Below are 23,509 nucleotides of genomic sequence, written 5' to 3'. Positions count from 1 at the left end.
AAAGCTGTCCATCTTATGCACAGTCCATTACCGAGTCAATTGACAGTGAGGCTGGTTAGGTTTCATTCATTTTTTTTTTTTTCAAGTTCTCTTATTTTGCTTGTTGTCAAAAATGTTTTCAACCCTGGAAGATGTGATACATGTAATATGAATGGTCAGGGTGAAGGCCACCCTCTGAAAATAAATCAATGGTTGTTCTAAATAATGTTGGTCTAAATACAACAACTACTACTGCATTAGTACAATGACATTTAAAATCAAATTCAGCAAATGAAATGATCTATATATTAAAATCAAACACATCAAATTATATCATGCAAAGTCTTAAATCAACGACAGTAAATAAAGAAAATGCAACATCACAAAGAAAATTATAAAAGAAACTCAAGTTACAGCAGATCAAAAATAAGTGACAATGTCAACTGTCCATAAAAAGTGGTGATGCGATCACAATATTCGATCACCACTGAGTGTTCATGTGTGGAAGATTTCTAATTATTTGAATCTTTGGACAATTTGGTTAATAAAATCGGACTTTGGGGAAAACGGGTGTCTCGAGAAAGGTGTGGAATAGAAAATCGTTTTTCCCACTGCCCGTGAAGGCAGCAGCGCTCCGGCAGACAGGACAACATGGCTGCCGCTGCGGGCCGATACTACGGAGAAGGTGGCAGAGCGACGAAAAGACAGAAAACTGAGGACGGGGGGATGGCGACGGTGAGGCCCTCCGGTTTGTCTTCTATGGTCGTGAGATGCTGTGTTAAAATGTGCCAGGTTTTGCTTTTCTAAGAGATGAATTAAGCTCGAAAAAGGGATGCTGGTCTCGCCGCTAGCTAAACTGAAGAAGCTAACTAGCTCGATAAGTTAAACCAGTTCTCCTGGATAGTGGCCAGGCCATAAAGAGGGACAGGCTCAGATAGAAACACATTAGTGTGGTTATGCGGTTTATCCAACTGTCTAATTAAAAAGTTACTGAATTATATGTTTATGCTTTTGCTTACGGACAGAAAACATGTTAAAGGTCTTCATAACATGATTAATATAAAGATTGTGTCGGGTTTACCCCCCGTTATCGTCTATAACCTGATACATTTTATGAAACCAAATGATTTGGGTCACAATTTGTCACATCTCCAGCCGCTGCCCTGAGCCTTTATGTGGGCGGGGGACGTATTGTAAGACCCCACAAGCATCATCTCGTTTCGTTTTCAGGAGAGCTACGAAGACCCTCACAAACCGCTGCCCTCCGCGGTGGTGCACATCAGGGGCCTGGTGGACGCGATCATGGAGGCCGACCTGGTGGAGGCCCTGCAGGAGTTTGGTGCCATCAGGTAATGTCAGGCCATTCAAAGCCATGTGTGTGTCACATTCACTCTGCATTCTTAAGTGGTGTAATTCTTACACGTTACAGTGTCATAGTAGCCACGAACAGACCCTCACAGAAAGCCCCACTCTCAGCTAATCAAGCTTTTCACTGCGGTGGTTGTGTGAGAAAACATAGTCAGCCTTGAAAGACTATTATTATTGTTTGCAGACACTAGACACTTTGTAACTCGTCTGTGCTGTGGAATGCTGGGAATGCCTCTCTCTCTCTCTCTCTCTCTCTCTCTCTCTCTCTCTCTGTCTCTCTCTCTCTCTCTCTCTCTCTCTCTCTCTCTCTCTCTGTCTCTCTGTCTGTTTCTCTTTCTCTCCTGCTCTTAAAATTACAAACACTTTGACAATGGTCAAATCTGTTAACTCAGAGTGGGTTAAAGCAACATCATTGGGCCCTGATCACAGGGTTCCTTACAATACTAGGTGTGAACAGTTTTTTGATATAAATCATTCCACTACTGATCAGATCATTTGGGACATATGTTCGTGACATATATTGCACTTCTTACCATCCTGGGTTTTTACATTGTCTTTTTTGGTAGTTTTTCCCCACTCTTGCTGAGTGTTAATCGCAGATGAAGTTGCACCTTATTAAGCCCTACTAGACCAACTTTGATATATAATTGATTATAAGAGGTCTAAATAAAGCCAGTGAAACTCAAAGCCTAAACTATGAGCTGTTCTAATAAAATGTAGTTAGGTCAAGGCAATATCAATTCCATCGAGTTGCTCAGGATTTTAAACATTTATATGAATGATGCTTTTTATAGATGACGCATGGTTAATTGACTGTCAATAGTAATTTTCGTCTTGAAATATTTATTTACAGTTTTGTGGTTATGATGCCCAAGAAGCGCCAGGCCCTGGTGGAGTATGAAGACATGAATGGCTCCTGCAATGCTGTCAACTATGCAGCAGAGAATCAGGTTTACATAGCAGGCCACCCTGCCTTCATCAACTACTCCACTAGTCAAAAGATCTCCCGGCCAGGAGACGCAGATGACACGCGGAGCGTCAACAATGTGCTGCTGCTCACCATCATAAACCCCATCTATCCAATCACCACGGTAATGTCATTATGAAAACAATAATTTTGTACCACAATAGCTTCACATCATAATTAATATAGTATTGTACCAATGTGTATACAATACTGTATAATTACGAATTCAGACCGAATCATTCATCGGGCTTCCGTACGTTAAGCTTTGTTTGAAGTGTTTGATTTGAGCAGTGATTGAAACTGACTTTATGAATAAGGAAGGGACTAGGTACATTTAATTAACTGCTATTTTGCTCAAAGTACTAGTGCATCATCAGTAATATAAAGGGGGATTGGTGGCTTTTGTGGTATTAGTGTTTTAAAATGCAGATGTCTTTTTTTTCAAGACAATATTCTAAACACAGGTACACTGAATTTCATTTCCACCTTTTTTTGAATAAATTATGTTTTTAATTCAAAATATAGTAACTTGGTTTCAGAGAGCAATCACCAGCGCAGGATGATTAAGTCTTTGGTTGTGTATTAAAATTAAAATGTATATATTTGATGTTTGTATAAAGAGTACTGACAAAATCTAAAGTGTAAATGTATACGTGTGCTCCTGCAGGATGTGCTCTACACCATTTGTAACAACTGCGGTCCGGTACAGAGGATTGTCATCTTCAGGAAGAATGGTGTTCAAGCCATGGTTGAATATCCTTTTTAAGAACTACTGTATTTTTTTACTGGCCACCTTTCTCTATATTTGGATCCACTATGATTCTATAACAAGCTGACATTTAAGGATACTTGATTGATGGTGTATTTGAATTCAGACTTCCTCTCATAATCAGATCTCCTTAACTTGCTGTTGCCACATTTGATTCGGTCCAAAGTGCCCAGAGGGCTAAAGCCTCTCTAAATGGGGCAGACATCTATTCTGGCTGTTGCACTCTGAAGATTGAATATGCCAAGGTGAGTCTATGACAATATCTAAGTCATCTTTTTACCAAGAGAATAAACATTAGGTCTTAATGAGAGAAAACATTTTTTTGCAATTCACAGCCAGCACGCCTTAATGTCTTCAAAAACGACCAAGACACGTGGGACTACACTAATCCCACCCTGAGTGGCCAAGGTAACATGCAGCCCCCAAGCTTTCCTTCTCCCATTTTTCTTCTTCTTTTCCTCTCATGCCACTGTGTGGGATGGTTAGGGTTGTCGGCCTCCGGGGGCACTGCCTCAGATCACAGATGTTCCACATGCCTATTGACTATGTGTTCATAGGCAGTATTCCTGTGATGCCTTCACAGTCTTAATGCATTTTCTCGTCACACTGCAGGCACAAAGTAAGGGCATGAGGAGAAACCTCCAGGGCAGCCAACTTCAGTTACAGTGTCATGCATGTGTACCGCTCAAAGCAACCGTCACAGTAGCATATGCAGGCACACCATTCTTCACATAGTTTCACATTCCCTATAGAGCATGCCACAGCTGCACAGCTTCACGTCCCTGCCTACTCTCATCCAGTAAACACTAAAGACTATCACACCTTTTTAGCATTCTTTCAAACATAGTGGAGATTTTATAGCTGAAGTTAGACATTGCACTAGCCAGGTGAGTTGACTTTAGAGACAGCTAGACATGCCTCTGGTTAAAGGTCCCATGAAATGACCCTTGAGATGTGAATTCATTGATGTGGCATTGATGTGCTCTACATGTATTACAACATGAAGGTTGACCTGGGATTGAGGGCAGGTGGTGCATAAAGCTGTAATCAGGGGTCAACAACTACTTATTATTGAGCAAAAGAACATTCTGCATTTCATGGGACCTTTGGTGTAAAATATGTATTACAAACACACTTCATGGCATCTACATGGTTCAGCTTTCAAATCTATATTTAAAATGTGTATTGTCTTTAGAATCAATCAATGAACATTTAAGAAGATAAAGTCATAGCGTGTATGAATATAATTTTAGTTAATGGGTGCTTTTTGGATCACGAAGCGAAAACAAACCATTCGCAAACCAATGTTTTGATCTTTCTGAAAACTTCATCAGCCACTTGGCACATTATGGCCACACTTGTATGACCTAAATACTGGTTAAAATACAGGATACTGCTAGATGCAAGTAGACCAACTGTAATGTAATCAGATATTCACTGAAGTATTATGTGCTCAGAGCCTTGTTCCTACTCAAACCTCATTCAAGTAGTAAACATTTTCTTGTGGACAGCAGTAGAAATTTGCTGGTGTTTTAAATTTCATTTTTCTTTTCTTTTATCACCGGATACTCTAAAAGATGTAATTGTTTCTCTTGTACACAGCCAATACATGTACATTGCAGGTTTCATACAGGTTTTTGACATCTCGTCCTCTCCAGCCATTTCTTGGTATTCTAGTTTGTGCTGCCTTATGAACCAGAGGTACTCCTTGTGTCCTCACTGTGCAAACTCATACAGGCTTACCTCAACTTCTACAGCGACAGTATAACAGCAGCACCCACAGCTAAAGTAAATCAGCTTTGTGGCTCACATCGGACACAGTGGGGCAACAAACACCGGAACACAACTTCAACTCTGTACTTCCTTATTCCAAGTCCATCATCACCCCTATCTTCACCACCTGACATGGGAAACCTCTTTATTTTTGGTGTTGGACAATAGACACCATTTCAAATTGAGGGACAGAAATATTCCAAGACCACGCAAACAGACACCGTGCATATCCACCACAGACTGACGATAGTTTGATAAGCATCTACCACCACCTCTCATCCAGTACAGCACATCTGCAGAGCCCTGAGGAGTCGCCACTTTTGACACAAAACATTGATGATGAGGGCTGGAGTCATGCGTGTGGTCGTGTCTGCCACGCCTCTTTGCCCTCGGGATGTGCCTGCCATAACACAACCACAGGGAGCAACAGAGGAGTTTTCAGACACACTCAGCCTGACCAGGGAACAGATGACATCACATACTTGGGGCAATAAACAAAAAAGACGCCATTCTCTTGCTCAGATGCTAATACCGCTCGTCTCTGCCATCCTGTGCCGAACACAACATGACAACACAACGAGCTGAATATCCGCGACAACACACAGAGCTGAACCACCACGACAGCACATCGTCACTAGATGCCTTTTCAAATAAGCAAGCATCATGTGAACGCCCATTTTTACACAAGAAGAAATATCCACAGGGGGGCCCACGAAGACACAGGCATCAAACACCTATCAAGCATATAAGCACAGAGGCAAACCGATTACAATCCTTTCGCAACGCTTCCTACATTTATGGACTCTGGTGTTCTGTTTTTCCTTGCCTTCCTCCCCATTTCCCTCCTCTCTGTGCTGTTCTTGTGTTGTTCTGCGTTATTTAATTTACCCTTTTTTAAATATTTTTTTGAACTGGCCCATAGTGATCCCTTTAACGCCTCCCGTGTGATGCAGGTTTGGCTCAGTGTGTCTTTGGACTGACAGCCCACTCTGAAATGGTGCAAATGTCCCGCTGTGTGATCAGAGCACGGTAAGCTGGAAATGAGCCTCGATTAGCAACTTACAAAACAAACTGGCAGCAAGTCAAAACCAAGCTTGGACCACGGGTGTCATTTTCTTCCTGGTGGTGGGGATGCAAGGAAGGACAGAAGAAGGAAAGGACTGAGGAGGGAGAATGAGTTGAGGCTGGAATCAGAGGTATGCGGGTAGCATCCTTGCTGAAGACTGCCCCCTACCTGCCCACTGTGTCCCATGCTCCATGTGTGGTGCTGTAAGTACTTTAAAGAAATGAATGAATAATCTGACTGATATGGGGGAAAAAAACAACTTGTTGCCATCATGTTCTCTTGTGACCTTAGTAACACCAGCAAATAATAGATGAATGTAAATTATTTACCAGCTTTTGAGTCCTTTTTGCAACTTCCAAATTATAGTTGCAATATTCAAAGAATATAAATTTATGGCAGTGTGATTACAACGCATTGTGTCCGTACCCAAGCACCTTTAGTATTTCAGGGAGTGAGCTTGTGAGTGGTTGAGTAGTTGTAAGTTTGATTTATAGAAACAATTAAGTGCGTTTGGAAAGATGTACATGTACGTGTTGGAGCCATAGTGGCACTTCGGAAGGATTTTCAATGTAAGCTTTTATTTAACTGATTTACATATAGGTTTTAGTAACACACATTTTTTTATTGTGGTTGCACATGATAGTGAAATTATCTGTTACCACAGGAGGTTTTGTTTGCTGTGGATGGGTGTGTGGGCTTGTTTGTATGTGTGTGTAGGACTTCAATCTCAACACAACGGATAACATACCATGATAAAAGCACTGATTCACCTAACACTTATGAATTCAATTTGGGTGTCAATGAGAACATGTTTGCTGATAGGCCACTATATTTCTGGTTTATAAACCTGCTGAGTGCAACACTATAGTTGGGCACAGCCGCCCTACTTATATCAATATTGTTTTTTTCTTGATTGTGGTTTGGCAGCATCTTCTGATGATAGCTTAAGTGGAGATGTTGCATCAAATAAGGTGTGAACACTTTAAAGGGCACAGCCACATTTTTATTCCAGACGACTTGCACCCTACATTGCATTTCAATGCATTTCAAATTGCAGACTTTCAAAAACTCTGGTTTCTATGTGTCTGTGTGAAGAATTAAAATCGCCTGGCAAACGATGCTGTCACAGTTTACATAGCGCTTTCCCAGTGTTGCTTTTTAATGAGCATTTTCCAGAAATGACAACAATGGCAGCTATATACCAGTTGACATGAATATGAGCTAACTGAGCATGCTCACAATGTTCCTCTCTGGTATTTACTTGCTTGAGCATTTGTAGTCATTTTTGTATTGTCTGGATGGAGACATTTTGTTACACGATCTTCACATTGACATAGCTTATTTTTTTAAGTAGGGGAAAATGTCTGTTAAAAAAATATCTACAGTAGTGTAGACAAGGTGGATGTGCTTTCAACAAATCAGTGCAGATGATTAGACTTGAATAAACATTAATTGTGGAGACTTGGAAGGCAGAAAAGTGAACATGGATGCTGATGCACGAAATTCAATCTTGGTTTTATCAAATTGAGCTTGTGGGGTTTTTCTTTTAAACATATAACATTAACTTATACATGTGAATATTTTAATTTCCTGATGAATTTAAGCCAGTTTATAATTCTGTTTTAATTTGTTTCCCCTTTAATACTGTATTCTAGTTTAAATGCTTGATGTCTTGTCACTTCTGATGTGAAACCTGTGTCTTATCCTGATTTGTTGTCATAGTTCCCAATAAAACATGCTTAGACTGCAGGTGCTGCTCAAAACATTGATGCCTATTTAATCTCTGATCCTCTATATGAATGTTTATTCCAAATATTTTCACAGATATTAAGAAATGTGTTGATACATTTTTGCCAAATTTCAATGTTAATGTTGGATTTGACATGTGTATGTGTGTACCTGCACAGATGCTGATGGTGAAGGCAATTGGAACAATTCACAAGGTGTGTGTTTGTATTAGGATGGCAGATGTAGGAGGTCTCGAAAGCTATCTTTCAAACTCACCGTTAAAAATCTCCATTATGTCACATTAATTTAGCAAAATAGAGCTTGCAGGTTTTTCTTTTAACTCATTGGATGTTAGTTCCTTTTGTTGCATGCTAATCACAGTTTTGCACCTTATCACAATGTAGCTCTTGTCATTTAATGGTTTGATAGGCAACTTTTGTTCTCCCCATTTTAGATCCCAATGGAAATCCAAACAAACGGCAGAGGCAGCCTGCCCTTCTAGGAGACCACCCACCTGATTATGGTAAGTATTTATTAATACAGTGGTCTTGCATTAGGAGTGGTGGATAACATCCTAATACTGTATCTTGACCTTTTATTTAATTAAGGTGGTCCTCAAGGAGGTTATCATGGCTACAATGACGACAGCTACGGCCCCCCTCCTTCCCATCGCATGGGGCAAGGGATGGGTGGGCGTGGTCGTGGTAGCCAGCGCTATGGCCCTGGATATGGACCACCGCCCCCTGAGTACGGTCCTCATGCTGACTCCCCGGTTCTTATGGTGTATGGCCTTGAGCCCTCCAAGATCAATGCTGACAAGGTCTTCAACATCTTCTGTCTCTATGGCAACATAGAGAGGGTAAGTGAAATGGAGCCTAACACCCCTTGAAGCTCTACTCTTAAGATATCAAATATTGATCACTGTAGTTGGAATAGTAACAAAATACACTGTTCATTGTATGACTGTAAAAGATGAGAGGTTATGCTACCAACAGTTCTCCATCAACAATTGTATGATGAAGTTGTTTATGTGCAGTGAAGCTGGATGCTTCTCTTCTTCAGGTTAAGTTCATGAAGAGTAAGCCCGGAGCAGCAATGGTGGAGATGGGAGACTGCTACTCTGTGGACAGAGCAATCACTCACCTCAACAATAACTTCCTTTTCGGACAGAAACTCAGCGTTTGGTAAGAGCTTCCTAAAATATTACAGGATAATAGCATTGACTTTTCAAAAATTAAAGAAGATACGGTGTGGAGCTAGACACACAGACATATGACTTCTGGCTGTCTTTCCTTGGCAGTGTGTCCAAGCAGCAGGCTATCGTGCCAGGACAGTGTTACCAGCTAGAAGACAACACCAGCAGCTTCAAAGATTTCCATGGCTCCCGCAACAACCGCTTCACCTCCCCAGAGCAGGCAGCCAAAAACCGAATCCAGCACCCCAGCAATGTCCTGCACTTCTTTAACGCACAACCTGACATATCTGAAGAGATCTTCAACCAGGTACGGAAATCCTCCAGGGTCATCCCTGTGAATGAAAGATTTTCTACAAACAACTGTCTCACATTTTCACTGGTGTGTCTTTCTAGGTGTGTGATGAACTGGGTATTAAGGACCCCACAAGTGTGAAGCTTTTCTCTGGAAAAAGTGAGTAATACGTTTTTGTCATGATTGCTATTTATGATTCCGCCCCAGATGTCTGTGCTGTCATTGTGTGAATGATGTGTGATGGATAAAGTGTGTGCGATGGATTGTAATTTGTTGTGTAAAGCGCTTTGAGGTAGGACTGTAAAAACACTACATAAATTGTCCATTTAAATCCATATAGCGTTTCTTTATGTAAAGAGCAAGGATGGGTATAATTGCTAAGCTAGCTTTACACTCAGTCTGTATGTTGGCCTAACAGTTCCTATGGTATATGCAACACACTGTCACTTGTATTTAGCTTCAACTGATCCGCATGATTAAAAAATCACATCAAACCCTCACGCCATCATCTGAATCTGGCATACTAATCAAATTATCTTGTATACATCTGTAATTTGGTAGGGTTATATCATTAGCATTCATATTCTTCACTGTTCAATCAATCAATCAATCAATCAGACTTAAATTGTATAGAACTATTCATACATGAAATAATGTAGCTCAAAGTGCTTGACACAATTCCCCCCACACCCCTTGTCCCTGTGCCACCCCACCATCTACCAACCCACACCCAAAACACTTCAATAAAATGAAGAAACTAAAAAAGAACACTGCATGATCTGTTCTGAGGAAACACTATCAGAATTGAGGAAACACCAGGGACAGGATAAGAACTTAAAACTAAGATGAAAGGATAAATAAATAAAAGTGTACATAGAAAATAATTAAACTATGAATTTGAAAATAATCCAGAATATATAAATAGAAAAAAAATAATTATAATGACAAATAAATAAATAGAAAAAAAACAAGTAAGAATAAATAAATACTTTTAATACATACATACATACATATGTAAGCAATAGGTAGATAAGAAAATATTACTTAAAAACTTGACTGAAAAGGAACGTCTTCAGTTTGCCTTTAAAAATATCAACACTATCTGCGGCCCTCAGGTCCTCAGGCTGGCTGTTCCACAGACGAGGACCATAATACTGAAAGGATGCCTCACCGTGAGTTTTTGTTCTTACCTTGGGAATAATTAAAAGGCCACTGCCAGAGGACCTGAGGGTCGAGATGATTCCTAGGATAAAATCAAATCTGATAGATAGCTAGGACTAAGACCATTAAGAGCTTTATAGACAAGTGAAGGAATTCTAAAATCAATTCTGAAGCTCACAGGTAGCCAATGCAGAGACTTCAAAATTGGTGTAATGTGTGCTCTCTTTCTGGTCTTCGTCAGCATGCGTGCAGCTGAGTTTTGTAGCAATTGCGCAATATTTGACTTTGTAAGACCAGAAAGAAAAGCATTACAGTAGTCTATTTTGCAATTGATAAAAGTATGTGTAGGTGTGTCTGTGTTGGCTCAAGAGAAACTGTTATACCTGATGAACGTCAAATCAGGGTCAGAATTTTTTTTTAAAATATATATATTTTAGTTTATGCTGAGGCTTTTTCAGATCTGTTTAGTTGAGTGCATTAACACACAGTTGAGTATATCCATTGTGGTAATTTAATCATCTTGTGTGGCACATTAGGTGAGCGAAGTTCATCCGGCCTGCTGGAGTGGGAATCCATCAATGACGCTATGGAAGGCCTTTCTCTGATGAACCATTACCAGATGAAAAACCCTAGTAAGCACTCATCTCATTACATTAACATACCAACACAGTCATGTAGATTTGACTACATACTGTTCGTTTAACAGTCTTTATAATGTTTTTTAAAATGTTTAATGTTTTGTCTCTGTTACAGGTGGGCCTTACCCTTACACACTGAAGCTGTGTTTCTCAACTACACACCATGCCAACTAAATACTCTCCCTTCAAGCTGTTTGTAATGTTTTGTGTCTTTGCATAGTTTACTGCAATTCAGTTGTCACATATTAAACATTCAACCAGTGATGACCAAACCTAGGATTGATGTGCTTGAACTGGTTTTGTATAATTTTATTTGAGTTATCATGTTTTTCAATCCCTTGTTTATTTTGTATGTTAACACAATATTGGATTTGAATCATTGCACACTAACCTAATATAACGTTTAATTATGGGCCTGTTATTGGTTTATAAATAAAGTTCATAGTCACCAACATGTAGTCATTGTCTTTCAGTAAACAGTACTATGAGTATTACTTTGGTTGTGTTTACTTAATTATCTAAAGTTTTTTTTAAAATATATATATATCAGGAGAAGACCTAAGCCTGCATCAGACAGAAGCCTCTGTTGTTGAATGCTGCATTGCTTTTAGAAGTGCTGGGTTGATAAATTAACTTACCTTATATTTATTCTTTGAGTAATTAACTGAACACCCAAAAGGCATCACTAGAAACAAGCACTCACAGGCCATTATGCCATTAGTGTTTTAATTATTTGTTGGCTGCATGCACACGTCTGGTGGCCTTTAACATGAATTCTCTTTACACATAAACCATGAGATGATGCCGCCATTATCAGAAAGTTGTATACTCTTTTTTTCCTTTATAAATAAGATGTTCAACGGCTCTACTGATCACCCTTTCACTTAAATATCGATAGTGTGACAGAAACAAACCTCAGTTATTATTGTTCATAGTCAATCAACAAGACCCTGAATTTGATAACCATGTATCATTCTCCTCTGAACCTCTGATGTTCACATGGCTAGACACATTTTCTCCACATGAAAATGTTCAATGAACGTTTAATGACATCGCCTAAGCTGAGGCCTTGTTTAAAACAACAAATATCCAGGTATCTCACAACAGACACCTTTTTTCTGTTCTCTCAGATTTTACAAATGGGATGGTATTTTTATCGTGCTACATTTGATCATGAGAATGTGAAGGTGTGCCTATTCCAGGATCTTTGATAAAGTGATAGTTCTGTCTAGTTTTACTATGTGTATGCCTCTACTTGAGGGATTTTATGAAATGAGTAATATTCACAACACTAGGCTGGATGTCTCTACTGGGAACGTAGACAAAAGGGATTCGAAATAATCTTGGATCCGCCCATTGAACCGGTTCCACAGCACAATGTAAATTTGATCTTCCCTGGTCCACGTCACAACCCTGCACAGAGTCTGGTGCAACTTTATCCAACGTCCCTCGGATCAGAGAGACACGTGTAAACACATACGTTCAGCCAAATATAAAGAAAACGGCGAAAGGAGTTAAAAACTACAACTCCCACCCCGCCCCGCGTCACAGTCGCGTAGGTGTTTCCGGTGTCTTATAACATTTTACTTCCTTCCACACAGACCGACGCGAACAAACCGACAGAGGAAACGTTGCTAACTTTTAAATGTCGTCACCAGCGGTCGCGGTTCTCTAGCTCAGATTCCCTTCGACTTTCCGTAGTGAATCAATCCGCGGCATGTGGCGGCTCGCGTCCGAGAACTGAAGAACAGCCGAAGAGCGCAGCGCGGTACGTGAAGGCCTCCGAAGAAAGTTTGGTCGCGGGCCTGTAAACAACATGTCCTCCGCCTCGCAGTCCTCCTCCAGACGGCAATGGTGCTACCTCTGCGATCTGCCCAAGATGCCCTGGGCCATGCTGTGGGAGTTCAGCGAGGCCGTGTGCCGGGGCTGCGTCAACTACGACGGCGCGGACCGAATCGAGCTCCTCATCGAGACCGCCCGGCAGCTGAAGAGCACGCACGGGGTTTTAGACGGCAGGTCCCCGGGTCCTCAGCAGAGCAAACCCAGCTCGTCCGGGCCCGTGGAGGCAGGGCGGCAGCATGGAGAGCGCCTGGACAGGGGGAGGGGTGAGTATGGGGTGTCCTCTCGCCTCCCGAACGGGCTGCACAGAGCCGAAGATGTGGCCTTGTCCGAGGGCAGCCGGCAGAGTCCGAACACTCGTCGGGCAATAGCCGGGCCAGTTCCCGGTCTCCACGGCACCATATCCCACGCATTGCTAGCCCAGGGGTTAGTCGCGACCCCTCACGGGCTGCTAGCCCCTCTGTCGAGCTCCAGGGGTGGCACCACACCTCTGGCAGTCTCAGCACCTATCATGGGTGATGCTGGAAGACGGCAGGCTGTGTCTCTGAGCGTGGGGGCTAGCACCTCTGCTCTGGTGGGTATAGATCCTGCGTTGTGGAGGAACAATGAAGTGATGAGTGAACTGAATGAGATTTCTCGCAGCAGGGTTGAAGGCTGGCCAAACCGCCCCAAAGCAGTCAGGGACGTGCTGGTAGCTCTCAGCAGCTGTGTCCCCTTCAATGTGCGCTTCAGGAAAGACCACAACCTGATGGGCCGGGTGCTGGCCTTCGATGCCAGCGCGACCCCGGAGTTTGACCTCAAGGTGTTTGTGGAGTATCCTTCCGGGTCAGGAATGATCTTCTCAGGAGTCCCAGACCTGGTCAGGCAGATGTTCCGCGACTCGGCCAAAGATGCAGGTAAAGCGGTGAACTCTGGGCTGCGATATGTGGAGTATGAGAAGCGGCAGGGCACAGGAGACTGGCGTGGGTTGGCCGAGCTGCTGAATGATGGCGTGCGGATGTTTAAAGAGCCCCCAATCCCAGAGGTTCTGCCACAGCCAGATGTGGTGTTGCCCATGGCAGCCGCTGGACGCCCTTTGCAGGCAAAGAGCACAGCTCGCCGCCGCAAGGCTTCTCCAGGCTCGGAGAATGGAGAGAGCGAAGGGAGGCCTGAACATAACGCGAGAGAGCCCTGGCCCAGAGGTGCTTACTCAGGCATGGAACCGCTTCCTGGCATGGCTGCCCCTCAAGAAGGCCCGCCCCGTTTACACAGCCAGCCCTCACCCATCTCAGCACTCATGGGAGTCGCAGACAGTCTGAGCTCCAGTCAGATGGCCAGAGAGAGCCCCAGCATGTCCACAGCCCACTCCTCCTCAGCTGGGCGTCCCACCAGCAGCAGTCCCTCCACCGCCTCCACCTCAGTCTCCCAGGCATCCATGGGGCAGGGCTTAAATTCGGTGGGGCCCAGCAGCAACCCCACCGCCGGCGAGTCATCCAGCGGTGCTCAGGGCACCTTGCTCTGCTGCACCCTCTGCAGAGAGCGCTTGGAGGACACTCATTTTGTCCAGTGTCCCTCTGTCCCGCACCACAAGTTCTGCTTCCCCTGTACCCGGGGTTTCATCCGCAGCCAAGGTCAAGGAGGTGAGGTGTACTGCCCCAGTGGGGAGCGCTGTCCCCTGGCTGGATCCACCGTGCCTTGGGCCTTCATGCAGGGAGAGATCTCGACCATCCTGGCCGGAGACGGAGATGTGACAGTAAAGAAGGAGAGCGACCCTTGACCTCTCCATCCTGTTGTGGTGAATGGTAAGATGGTGAGAAAACATCTTTCTTTTACAAGTGAATTCAAGGGATACATCTGTCCTGAGAGGCTTGGTTAGGATTCATCACCATTCTTCAATTAGATTTTACATTTGAATTTGCGAAAATTAAAAAATAAAAAACTAGGGATGGCACAAAACAGGAGAATCAGTGTCATCAACAGCTGATATGTTGTTTTGATGTTTTTTTCCCTCTTTCAGATGTGACTCTTCTTTACTTGAAATTGCAGTTGAAAGTCAACGTTAATGTTCCAATTTATTTAATCTATCCAATAGAATAAACACAAAGGTGAAGACAACCTTAAACTAGTGGCAGGAAGGATGAGGTTATAATACCTCTGTCACAAAAGCTATATTTATATTCATTGAGTTAGTGTAGTGAGATTATTAAACAAGCGTCAACTAGCACTAATCATCATGGCATTGAGTATTATACTATAAACTATACTATATAGAATAAAGGAAGCCGTGGCTGCAGTGCAAAGTTACAGAGGTGAATAAGTGTATCTAAACAAAAGTTTTAAACCTGGGACGTAATGAAAAATGACCTTTACTAATGTTAGTTCATCAGCTGGCAATATTTCCCCCACCACATCCTTGATTTTCAATTATGAGATTATTGCGACAGATGATTAATCAACAGATTATTCTTTAAAGCATTTTCCTTTGAATCTTAATACCAGGAGGAAGATTTGCAGCGTTTCTTCCCTTTTCTTCTCTCATAGTGAATGTGACCTTTTGACCCGACAAACCCATTTTTTTTAGGGGTTTCACCTTTGAATAAAAAGCATTTCACAATTTTCTAAACTTTTATAGGTCAGATTCTTTCTTTCTAAATGATAGGTGAATCAATAATGAAAATAATCCTGAAGGCCTTATTTGAGTAGAAGCCACATGATCCACATACTCTGATGAGTCGTTATAGTGTGTAGTCTGTCATCATGACAACTTAGGGGTTTTGTTGGATGCTGAGTTGTAAATGGGACACAATAAACTATTTCAATCATAATAAAAACAATGAAAATATTTAGAAAATAATACAAATGGAAGCCTTTGAGGCATAATTGTCATTAACTAAAGTTCAGTCCAAGTGTTAATCTGGTGTTAAAGCCCTGTTATTAACTAACCACTGAACTCAATGTGCTGTAGAGCATCAGGTATTTGTTGGTTTCCTCAGACTCTTTAGCCTTTGAACTGTTTCTCGGACAAAACAAAAATATTTTTGAAAATGTCGACATGGGCATGTTCTGAGATATAGAACAATATGACAGCTTGTTCTGGTGATTTACTACAAGCAAGAAACGCTTGCTTACCTCGAATAACATCACTGCTCAGTTGATTGAAAAAATAAAAAAGTTGTCATTTGTTTGTACCGTTTGATCAAAAATGTTCCCAAATCCTCACACCGACTTCTCTTCTTTCTCCCCAGTGGATCAAACACTTTGAAAGCACTTCCCTATTATCTCAAGCAGAAGTCCTCTGGCTGCAGTTCATCATTTGTGCCTCTGAGAACACAATAACTCTGAACCCCTGCAGGACAGCGACACACACACACACACAAAACACACACAGTCAACTCAAGACTCACTCGTGAGTGGCGGGACATGTCCTTCCTGTCAGGGCTCGGCACACCTGCGAGGGACTACCGAACGTTGAGTCCCGACCACGTTTCTCCCTCTCTCGTGTGTCCAGCGCAGCAGACTCCTCATCTGGCCTCGTTTCAAAGCCCAGGATTCAAAGCACATGCTTGATTTTTTTAAAGAATGACAATCTCTTCTGTCTTTCGTTTGTGTGTTTGTCATATATGTTTCATATTGTCCTACACAGATGGGTGACAGCGATAGTAATGGATGGTTTCACAGAATCCTACAATTCTAAACAAATGAATGTTAAAAATGTGGCAAAAACCATTGGGTCCTTAAAGCCAAGGATTAAAAAATGTAATCCCATACTATGTCTCTTAGGTATTCTCCCTATATTGTATGTCAAAAATGTGAATTTACTTTCAATATGGCTATGTAATTTCTATTTTTGATACAATACAAATTTATATGTATTTGTTTATAGTGATAAGAAGACCAAAGATGGCTTCATGCGCAATGTAATTTTATTGTATTGTAGCTGTGTATGCTGTATTCACTGATAACCTTGGCATCAGTCACTAATTTGTTCATCTATCACAGACGTAAGCTTGTTTTGTCTATTTACTTTTTGACTTGTATGTATGATGAAATAATTAGCACCACAATCTTCAATGGTTAACCCACATACTCATGTGATCTTAACAGGTCAATTCTACAATAAATTACAAAATAGTTATTAGTCATAGCTCCTTTTTTTGCTGCTGGTTTGTTTTCTAATAACCACAAATCTCAATTCACCATTTTAAAATAAATCTTTATTATATAAATATTTTAAACAAAAACATGAAAACCCCTCTATTATAAAAGCCCATGAAAATGTTATTGTGGCAACATGTACAGATTAAGCCTTCATCCCTTGAAACGCTGATCACCAGTTTCGTAAACACGTTGCTTAAATTTGTAAAGTGCACGGGTCAATTTGAAAGTCATCAGCCACTATGAATATAACATGCGTGACTTGATTAAGATAATAACTGGAACACTGTAAACACCACACCCAAATTCAGCAAAGTAAACTAATATCAATCAATAGATCTGTTCCTATGTAAACACGTCATCCATACAAAAGACAGTGGTATAAATCCTTAGCTTCTTTTCATGTGGTTACATTTAGAATTGTGTTCACGCCGCTTATGTGATTATTAGACACCAGAATGAGTGATCGTCTATCAGACTCCTTCTGGAACATCATGGTGGTTCAGAACGGGCAGCCGGTGTCTCCCAGGGCCTCTTTGGCTGCCTTCACTGTCTCCTTCTTCACACACTTCCAGTAGCCAGAGAAGCCGTCAGGCTGCACCTGAGAACAGGACCCAATTAAACTAGGCCAACAATAAAAGACCATTTGATAAATTAACAGGTGCATCTTAAAAGTATGTCTAGAGCTAGGATCTCAAAATTTCAGCAGCAGTCAGATTTGCTATCTGCACATTATGAAACAACTGAATATGAACATTTATGTAGACATATTTGCAAATTACAAAGATTTATCTAGAAACACCCTATCCCACAATGTTAAAGAAAGTGATAAAGTCCTGGATCCAGATCAGAAGCAAAACTGAATGTGATCTTGCCTGACCCATACCACATCCTTCCACTAAGTGTAATGGTGATCCACCCAATATTTGTGCTAATTCTTGCTCACAAAGAAAGAAACAAACAAACCAACAGGGCTGAAAACATAAACTCCTTGGCGGAGGTAAGACGTTTCAGATGGATGACCTCACCTTCAGCCCTCGTAGTACTCTGTCCTTCATCACACCAATGAACTCCTTATGGCTCAGACAGTTGTCTCCGTCCATATCAAAGAGTTTAAACACGGTGTCCAGCACATTAACAGACAGATCATGTCCCGTGGCGATCCTCACAGCTCGCTTAAACTGGGCTGCAATCACAAGCAGACAACACGTCATCCACTGTAAATTGTGTGAGGAGGACACTGTCCTATCCAGACTTGCTCTTACCCATTCCAACAGGACGGTTGGTTCCAGAGACCATTTTCATTGAAAAGGAAAAGTCCTCCAGATTGTTGGTGAACAGGCAGAAGGCTTTGAACTCATCAAATGTGATGCTCTGCAACACAAAATGTGTCAGTTCACTGTCAAGTGACATTAAACTTAATTTTTGTACATTATTTCTGTTACATGTGAGAGTGGCAGAAGACAAGCAGAGCCATTACCTGTCCTGCTGGGATCCTCTTCCTCATGTTTTCCCAATAGATGTCATTGTTTTCTACGTTGGTGTAGTGAAGCAGCCACTCTGCAAAGTCTTCTCTTCGCATGGTGTCCATACCTCTGGAGAACTGCAGGAACTCCATCTCCTGGACTTCAGCCTGCAGGTCCTCCATGAACCTGAAGGACACATGGTTTACTGGAAATGTGACAATATCAGCTAATCACTTTATTACTATTTCTAACACTAAAACCATTCTTTACGATGAAGTCTCAATTCTTTGGAAAAAGTCCTGTTTTTTAAACACTGATTCACCTTCTGTATAAATAAAGATGATATAGTTAGTGTGACTTTATTCTAGTGAAAATTCTGCATTTATAAGAGACAAAATGATGATAGGGATTAAACATCATCTTACAGTTTTCCTTCTGTATCAACCTCAATGTTTGTTTGTATTTCAGAGGCCAGCCTAACAGTTTTCATTCACTTGTGTAAATACACTACCATAACAGGCTTGATGCACTTCAACTTTGTGACTAATAAAAAAAGGACCTAAATCATGTCTGCAGTGATTGCGCCCTGCAAAATAGTGTTTTGGTGAAACATGTATGTCGGGTAGCGAGCACCGTCATTACAAAGGCTAATTCACTGCATAGAAAACACCATGAAAATCAGCAAGATGTAAATGTTGCCTGTGTGATTGCAGGATCCAAATCTTTGTCAAAACACCTGATTTTCAGAGTATCGATTCTAGTTGCTGTTTCCTGTAGTGAAGAGGGTTTTGAAAACATAACATTCAGATGGCAGGCAGGTAGGAGGATGCTGCATGTGACTCGCAGCCAATGGCAAACGTATCTACAGTGAGTCAGACTATTGCTGCTGTCGTACATTAAAAAAAACATTTTTTCCTTTGTGGAAAACATCATGAGGTCGAGGAGTCGGGGACAGAGTTACTGACGACTTACAAAAATTAAACAGCCGTGCTAGAATTTGATTGCACTTACTCCTGGCTACATGTATCTACCGATTTGATTGGTGTGGAATTGTGCAGAACTTTGAATTTTGCTATTTTAAGGAATTGTGGGACGGCATTTTCTTTCCCTTTGCAAAGGTAGGTGAGTGTTTCTGTAGAGGCCATTTTCTTACTTGAGGAAGTCCTTGTACTGCAACTTGTTTTCTCCTTCCTTCCCAAAGAAGTAGGCCTGTAGTGTCGTCTTCACACCTTCACCTTCCTCTGCTGGTTTCTGTAAACACCATGTAACATGTAAAGTTAACATTTAAACTGAACGGTCACATGTTACACTTAAATAAATTATGCTGAAAAAGGACAGTTCTATATTTTTTTAAGAGAATGTAAATACTCACCTCAGTGTCCTTAGGAACTCTCAATTTACTTTTCCCAATAATTTTCTTGAGCTTCAGCAAATAAAAAAGAAAAGATTATTTGTTTCCATTTAACCAGAGAAAATTAAAAACATTTTATGAACTAGATTTTTTTGAGTACATACATCCTTCTTCTCTGAACTACCAAACAAAAAATAAGAAAAAAGTATAATTTCACCGATCAAACAAGAGATGCAACCTTCATCTAAATCACACACACACAGGAGACTGGAGCAGATCTCATGCACTTGGCTCGTATTATTGAACACTTTGGGCCTGTGCACCAAGTCACAACACGAAACAATACGACACAAGGTTCATGACGTGCCAACATGCAGCCTACTAGTCTAGGCCTGAGCTAGACTCAGCACGCAGAGGTCTGCTTGTCATCACAGAGCACAAGCCTAATTGGACCAGACAAAAACTGCGAGTAATAAAATAAATATATAATAACTGGCATAAATTGAAGAGCTGACTCAGGCTCTAAACACAGAACAGATGACACGAGCAGTGCAGCTGTCCCTCACCTTCACACAGATCCACGTCTCCTTACTTACACTGTTGTGGCATCAGCGGCAGCATTAAAGGTGGTTATATTTAGAAATTTAGGTGCACACAGACATGTGAACAAACAGAATCATAATCCTTTCTGTAACACAAATTGTCCCTTGTGACTATGTCACGTTATATATTCCTTTGATTCTTTCTCTGCTAAATAAGCTGGATATTTTAGAGGTCCTACCTTGAGAAATTCCTTTTTGTCCACTTGCTCATTGCCGTCCACATCAAGCATTTTGAAAGCGATGTGAAATCCTGTGCGTGGCTCTGCAACAGCAAAGCATCGACAGTTATCAGGACTCTGTCTGGTTTTCTGAATACAGACGACTTCAAACGAATCAATTCATTCGGTTAGTGGACATCTTAGGAACAAATATCAGCAGCTGCTGAGAAACTGTCGCTCTCCACTCTTAATGTGCAAGTGTGCAAAAGGTTGAACAGAATTGTGGAAACAAGCAGTATCATCACTGAATGCAAACAAAAGATCCCATGCAAATCCGTTTCTCAGGTTACTACTTAGTATTAATCACTTGAGTCAGGGAAGAACAAGGCCCTGCAGCTTGTGTAAGGTTCAGAGATGTATGAGTGACTTACTGGTGAGGATGGTGAGCAGGAACAGGTACTCTGTGTAAGATATCAGGCCTGCAATACATAAAGACATGGATGATACATTTTCCTTTGGACAGAAGATAACCAAGAAATATAACGATTGATATTGAAAAGAAATAACGTGCAAACATACAGACGTATTTTCCAACACACAGATAAACACAAGTTAAGTGTGACCTGAATCCAGTCTCAGAGAATCCAGACATACTGTGTGAACAGATGTGGATTCAGAGTATTAGGCCCGGAGCTCCTGTGTATTAACTCCCCTCTGACAACAGATTAATAACTCACCATTGTCTCCTAAGGTTCTGAACAGCTCGTTACCAGCACACGCTTTAGACGCAGCAACCAACATCTTATCCATTTCCTGGAGAGACGCCAACAGGAAACAGACGACAGCACCTTTAGTCCCAAAGTATGACTGTGCTCTACATGTGCAGAGAAAGGGAGATGTGACATACCTGTGTTGTTAGAATCTTCTTCTGGAGCTTCCCTACATGAAAACAGACAGAAAGGTTTAACAGCAGGAGGTCAGCATTACATGTAAATTAATTTCAGGCATCTTGGTTTTATATGTCTGAGTGTCTACCGGGTTTTAATGTTCAACATAGATGCATTAATTCAAGGGCTTTTGAAACTATCAACAATGAACAACCACATGACACAAGAATAAAACATGCGTATTTGTAGGATTAGTAGGAGGACATTTTGAAATGATTTTCTAAGATTTCAATAGTTCACTTATAGCATTAATCTAACTGTAACTACTGCTATCACAAGCGTACTGCTGATTAAAACTGCTGCCTGAATAAAAAAAGTGTCATTATCACACGTTTTATTCTCATAGTTTGTTTTTTTAGTAAAGTTTTTTGTATGCAGCCGAGTTTCATTTATAAGTTATGTTTCATTCGTCAAATGAAAGTAAATTACAATTCCCACCACAACCACACTCGTACATCATATTATATACCTATCCTCATCTATGATGTTATTGAGTTTTGTCAGTCTAATGATGATAAAAGGAGTGATGATGCTTTAAAGTGCAACATTTTCATATTTCCACTCTTTATGAACATTCAACTGTTCCTCCGGTGAGGGAGCAGCAAGCCGATTGGCCAGTGCTGAGTGTGTATGTTCATATCAATCGATACAGATAATTATCACAATAAGTTTACACACAGATTTTCGCTCCTGAGTGAAGGTTGTGGTTTCAAACATTTTACCAATCTGAGGTAGATCGGTCAAGTGTTACACCTCCTAACTGTGGGACCTTCTTGTTTAATAACAACTAAAGCTTGATTGATCATATTAAGATGAAATTTCTCATGACTTTTCTCTTTAAATGTTCCCTTTATTGTCCTGATAATGAAAATTGTTAAATTATGCCTTAATTCTAACAATAATATGAATTCATTCTTGAAATCTCAAATTATTTTCTTCAATAATAATAGACTACTTCATCGTATCACTGTGGTTGCAGAATGCATAAGCATTGAATCAATATATGCTGGGCTATCCTTAATATATGCTGGACTACGTTGCTTTTCACGAAAATTATATTGTGATAATTATAGATATGGTTTTATTGCCCAGTCCTATGTGAGACTCCATTCCAGGCTCCACAGTGTCATGGGCAGGACATAGAGCAGCTTACGGTCCACATTCTCCAGCATGACCGAGAACAGGAAGTCTCTGGGGGTCATGTAGGGCTCCTGCTCGCAGACCACTGAGGCGAACTTGTTGAAGCGGACCTTCCTGGCAGAGAGCTGAGGAGCAGCAGCTTCCTAAAGCAGCAAAAACAAACACCATGATCATCACAGGCAGGAGCAGAATGAGCTTTAGTCAGGATTCACAGTCTGTGTGCTGTGTCAGTGAGTGGCCGCTAGAGGGCATCATTGTTTATACTAAGTGTTCACGCCCTACCTGTAGCGCTGACTCACATTTAGCTGCTATGCGTTTAAATAACACACATATGAAACGGACCAGGCTCAGTGTCTGTGTATGTGTGTGTGTGTGTGTGTGTGTGTCTCCGCTCTCACCTTCTGTTCCTCAGCGTGAACAGTGAAGGGCAGACTCCGGATATTAGCTCTGTTGTTAGCATGGTTCTGATAATAACAGAGGAGGCCTCCCGCTACAACAGAGCCCACAACAACAGGAGCCACAGCCCGGCGGACGGCGGAGCTCCACAGAGTCCGGGGGCCCCTCAACACGTTCCTCAGCACCGCAGAGACCCTCCCCCAGCTGGCCATTTTCCGGAAGCTAACTTGTTAGCTGGCTACAATCAGAGGCTTCCGTAGCAGCGCCCCGCCCACATGAACGAGCAGCGCCACAGATCACGTGACCGCGCCACGCCCAGGCCTGCAGTCTCAGATCAGATTTCGCCGTGACGTCATCCTGACTGCACCGCATGTTTCTGCTCATCCTCTCGCCACAGACATTCTGCTGCGGCCCGACGCTGTCATCTGAAGAGACGTCCCTTTCTGATGACGACAGCACAGCCGGATCAGCTGTCAGAGAGGTGCAGTGTTCTGTATCGACTTCAGATTGTCTGTATTCCACTTAAATGTACACACTGTC

The 23,509-nt window shown here is 41.6% G+C and overlaps 3 protein-coding genes across 6 annotated transcripts; 2 read left to right on the top strand and 1 right to left on the bottom strand.

The window, feature by feature from the left end:
• The first annotated feature begins 625 nt into the window (after nucleotides 1–625).
• Nucleotides 626–11,427, top strand: hnrnpl (heterogeneous nuclear ribonucleoprotein L). 2 transcript variants are annotated; one of them, XM_061085718.1, is made up of 15 exons: nucleotides 626–714; nucleotides 1,210–1,328; nucleotides 2,201–2,438; nucleotides 2,982–3,069; nucleotides 3,234–3,328; nucleotides 3,419–3,491; nucleotides 7,830–7,865; nucleotides 8,105–8,173; nucleotides 8,259–8,509; nucleotides 8,713–8,834; nucleotides 8,951–9,152; nucleotides 9,239–9,296; nucleotides 10,253–10,309; nucleotides 10,835–10,930; nucleotides 11,052–11,427. In XM_061085718.1, exons 1-15 carry the CDS (start codon nucleotides 631–633, stop codon nucleotides 11,108–11,110), a joined length of 1,647 nt encoding a protein of 548 aa, XP_060941701.1. In that variant the 5' UTR covers nucleotides 626–630; the 3' UTR covers nucleotides 11,111–11,427. The 2 variants fall into 2 exon arrangements, with proteins under 2 accessions (XP_060941701.1, XP_060941702.1); XM_061085719.1 differs by lacking the exon at nucleotides 10,253–10,309.
• Nucleotides 11,428–12,538: 1,111 nt separating this feature from the next.
• On the top strand, nucleotides 12,539–16,889 carry LOC133019157 (interferon regulatory factor 2-binding protein 1-like). 2 transcript variants are annotated; one of them, XM_061085536.1, is made up of 2 exons: nucleotides 12,539–14,556; nucleotides 16,000–16,889. In XM_061085536.1, exon 1 carries the CDS (start codon nucleotides 12,753–12,755, stop codon nucleotides 14,529–14,531), a length of 1,779 nt encoding a protein of 592 aa, XP_060941519.1. In that variant the 5' UTR covers nucleotides 12,539–12,752; the 3' UTR covers nucleotides 14,532–14,556; nucleotides 16,000–16,889. The 2 variants fall into 2 exon arrangements, with proteins under 2 accessions (XP_060941519.1, XP_060941518.1); XM_061085535.1 differs by having other exon boundaries at nucleotides 12,539–14,564.
• Nucleotides 16,890–16,946: 57 nt separating this feature from the next.
• Nucleotides 16,947–23,248, bottom strand: micu2 (mitochondrial calcium uptake 2). Of its 2 annotated transcripts, none has more exons than XM_061085952.1 (12): nucleotides 22,972–23,248; nucleotides 22,587–22,716; nucleotides 21,394–21,425; nucleotides 21,224–21,299; nucleotides 20,918–20,965; nucleotides 20,508–20,590; nucleotides 19,748–19,798; nucleotides 19,529–19,626; nucleotides 18,390–18,561; nucleotides 18,175–18,283; nucleotides 17,938–18,095; nucleotides 16,947–17,510 (listed from the first exon to the last, which is right to left on the bottom strand). In XM_061085952.1, the coding sequence occupies exons 1-12, from the start codon at nucleotides 23,179–23,181 to the stop codon at nucleotides 17,412–17,414; spliced, it is 1,266 nt and encodes a 421-aa protein (XP_060941935.1). In that variant the 5' UTR covers nucleotides 23,182–23,248; the 3' UTR covers nucleotides 16,947–17,411. The 2 variants fall into 2 exon arrangements, with proteins under 2 accessions (XP_060941935.1, XP_060941936.1); XM_061085953.1 differs by having other exon boundaries at nucleotides 16,947–17,504.
• Nucleotides 23,249–23,509: the final 261 nt, after the last annotated feature.

This window comes from Limanda limanda, chromosome 14 (genome assembly GCF_963576545.1).
Source record: "Limanda limanda chromosome 14, fLimLim1.1, whole genome shotgun sequence".
Taxonomy (NCBI): Eukaryota; Metazoa; Chordata; class Actinopteri; order Pleuronectiformes; family Pleuronectidae; genus Limanda; species Limanda limanda.
Note: the sequence above shows the minus strand (reverse complement) of the source record. Positions and strands in the feature narration are given on the sequence as shown.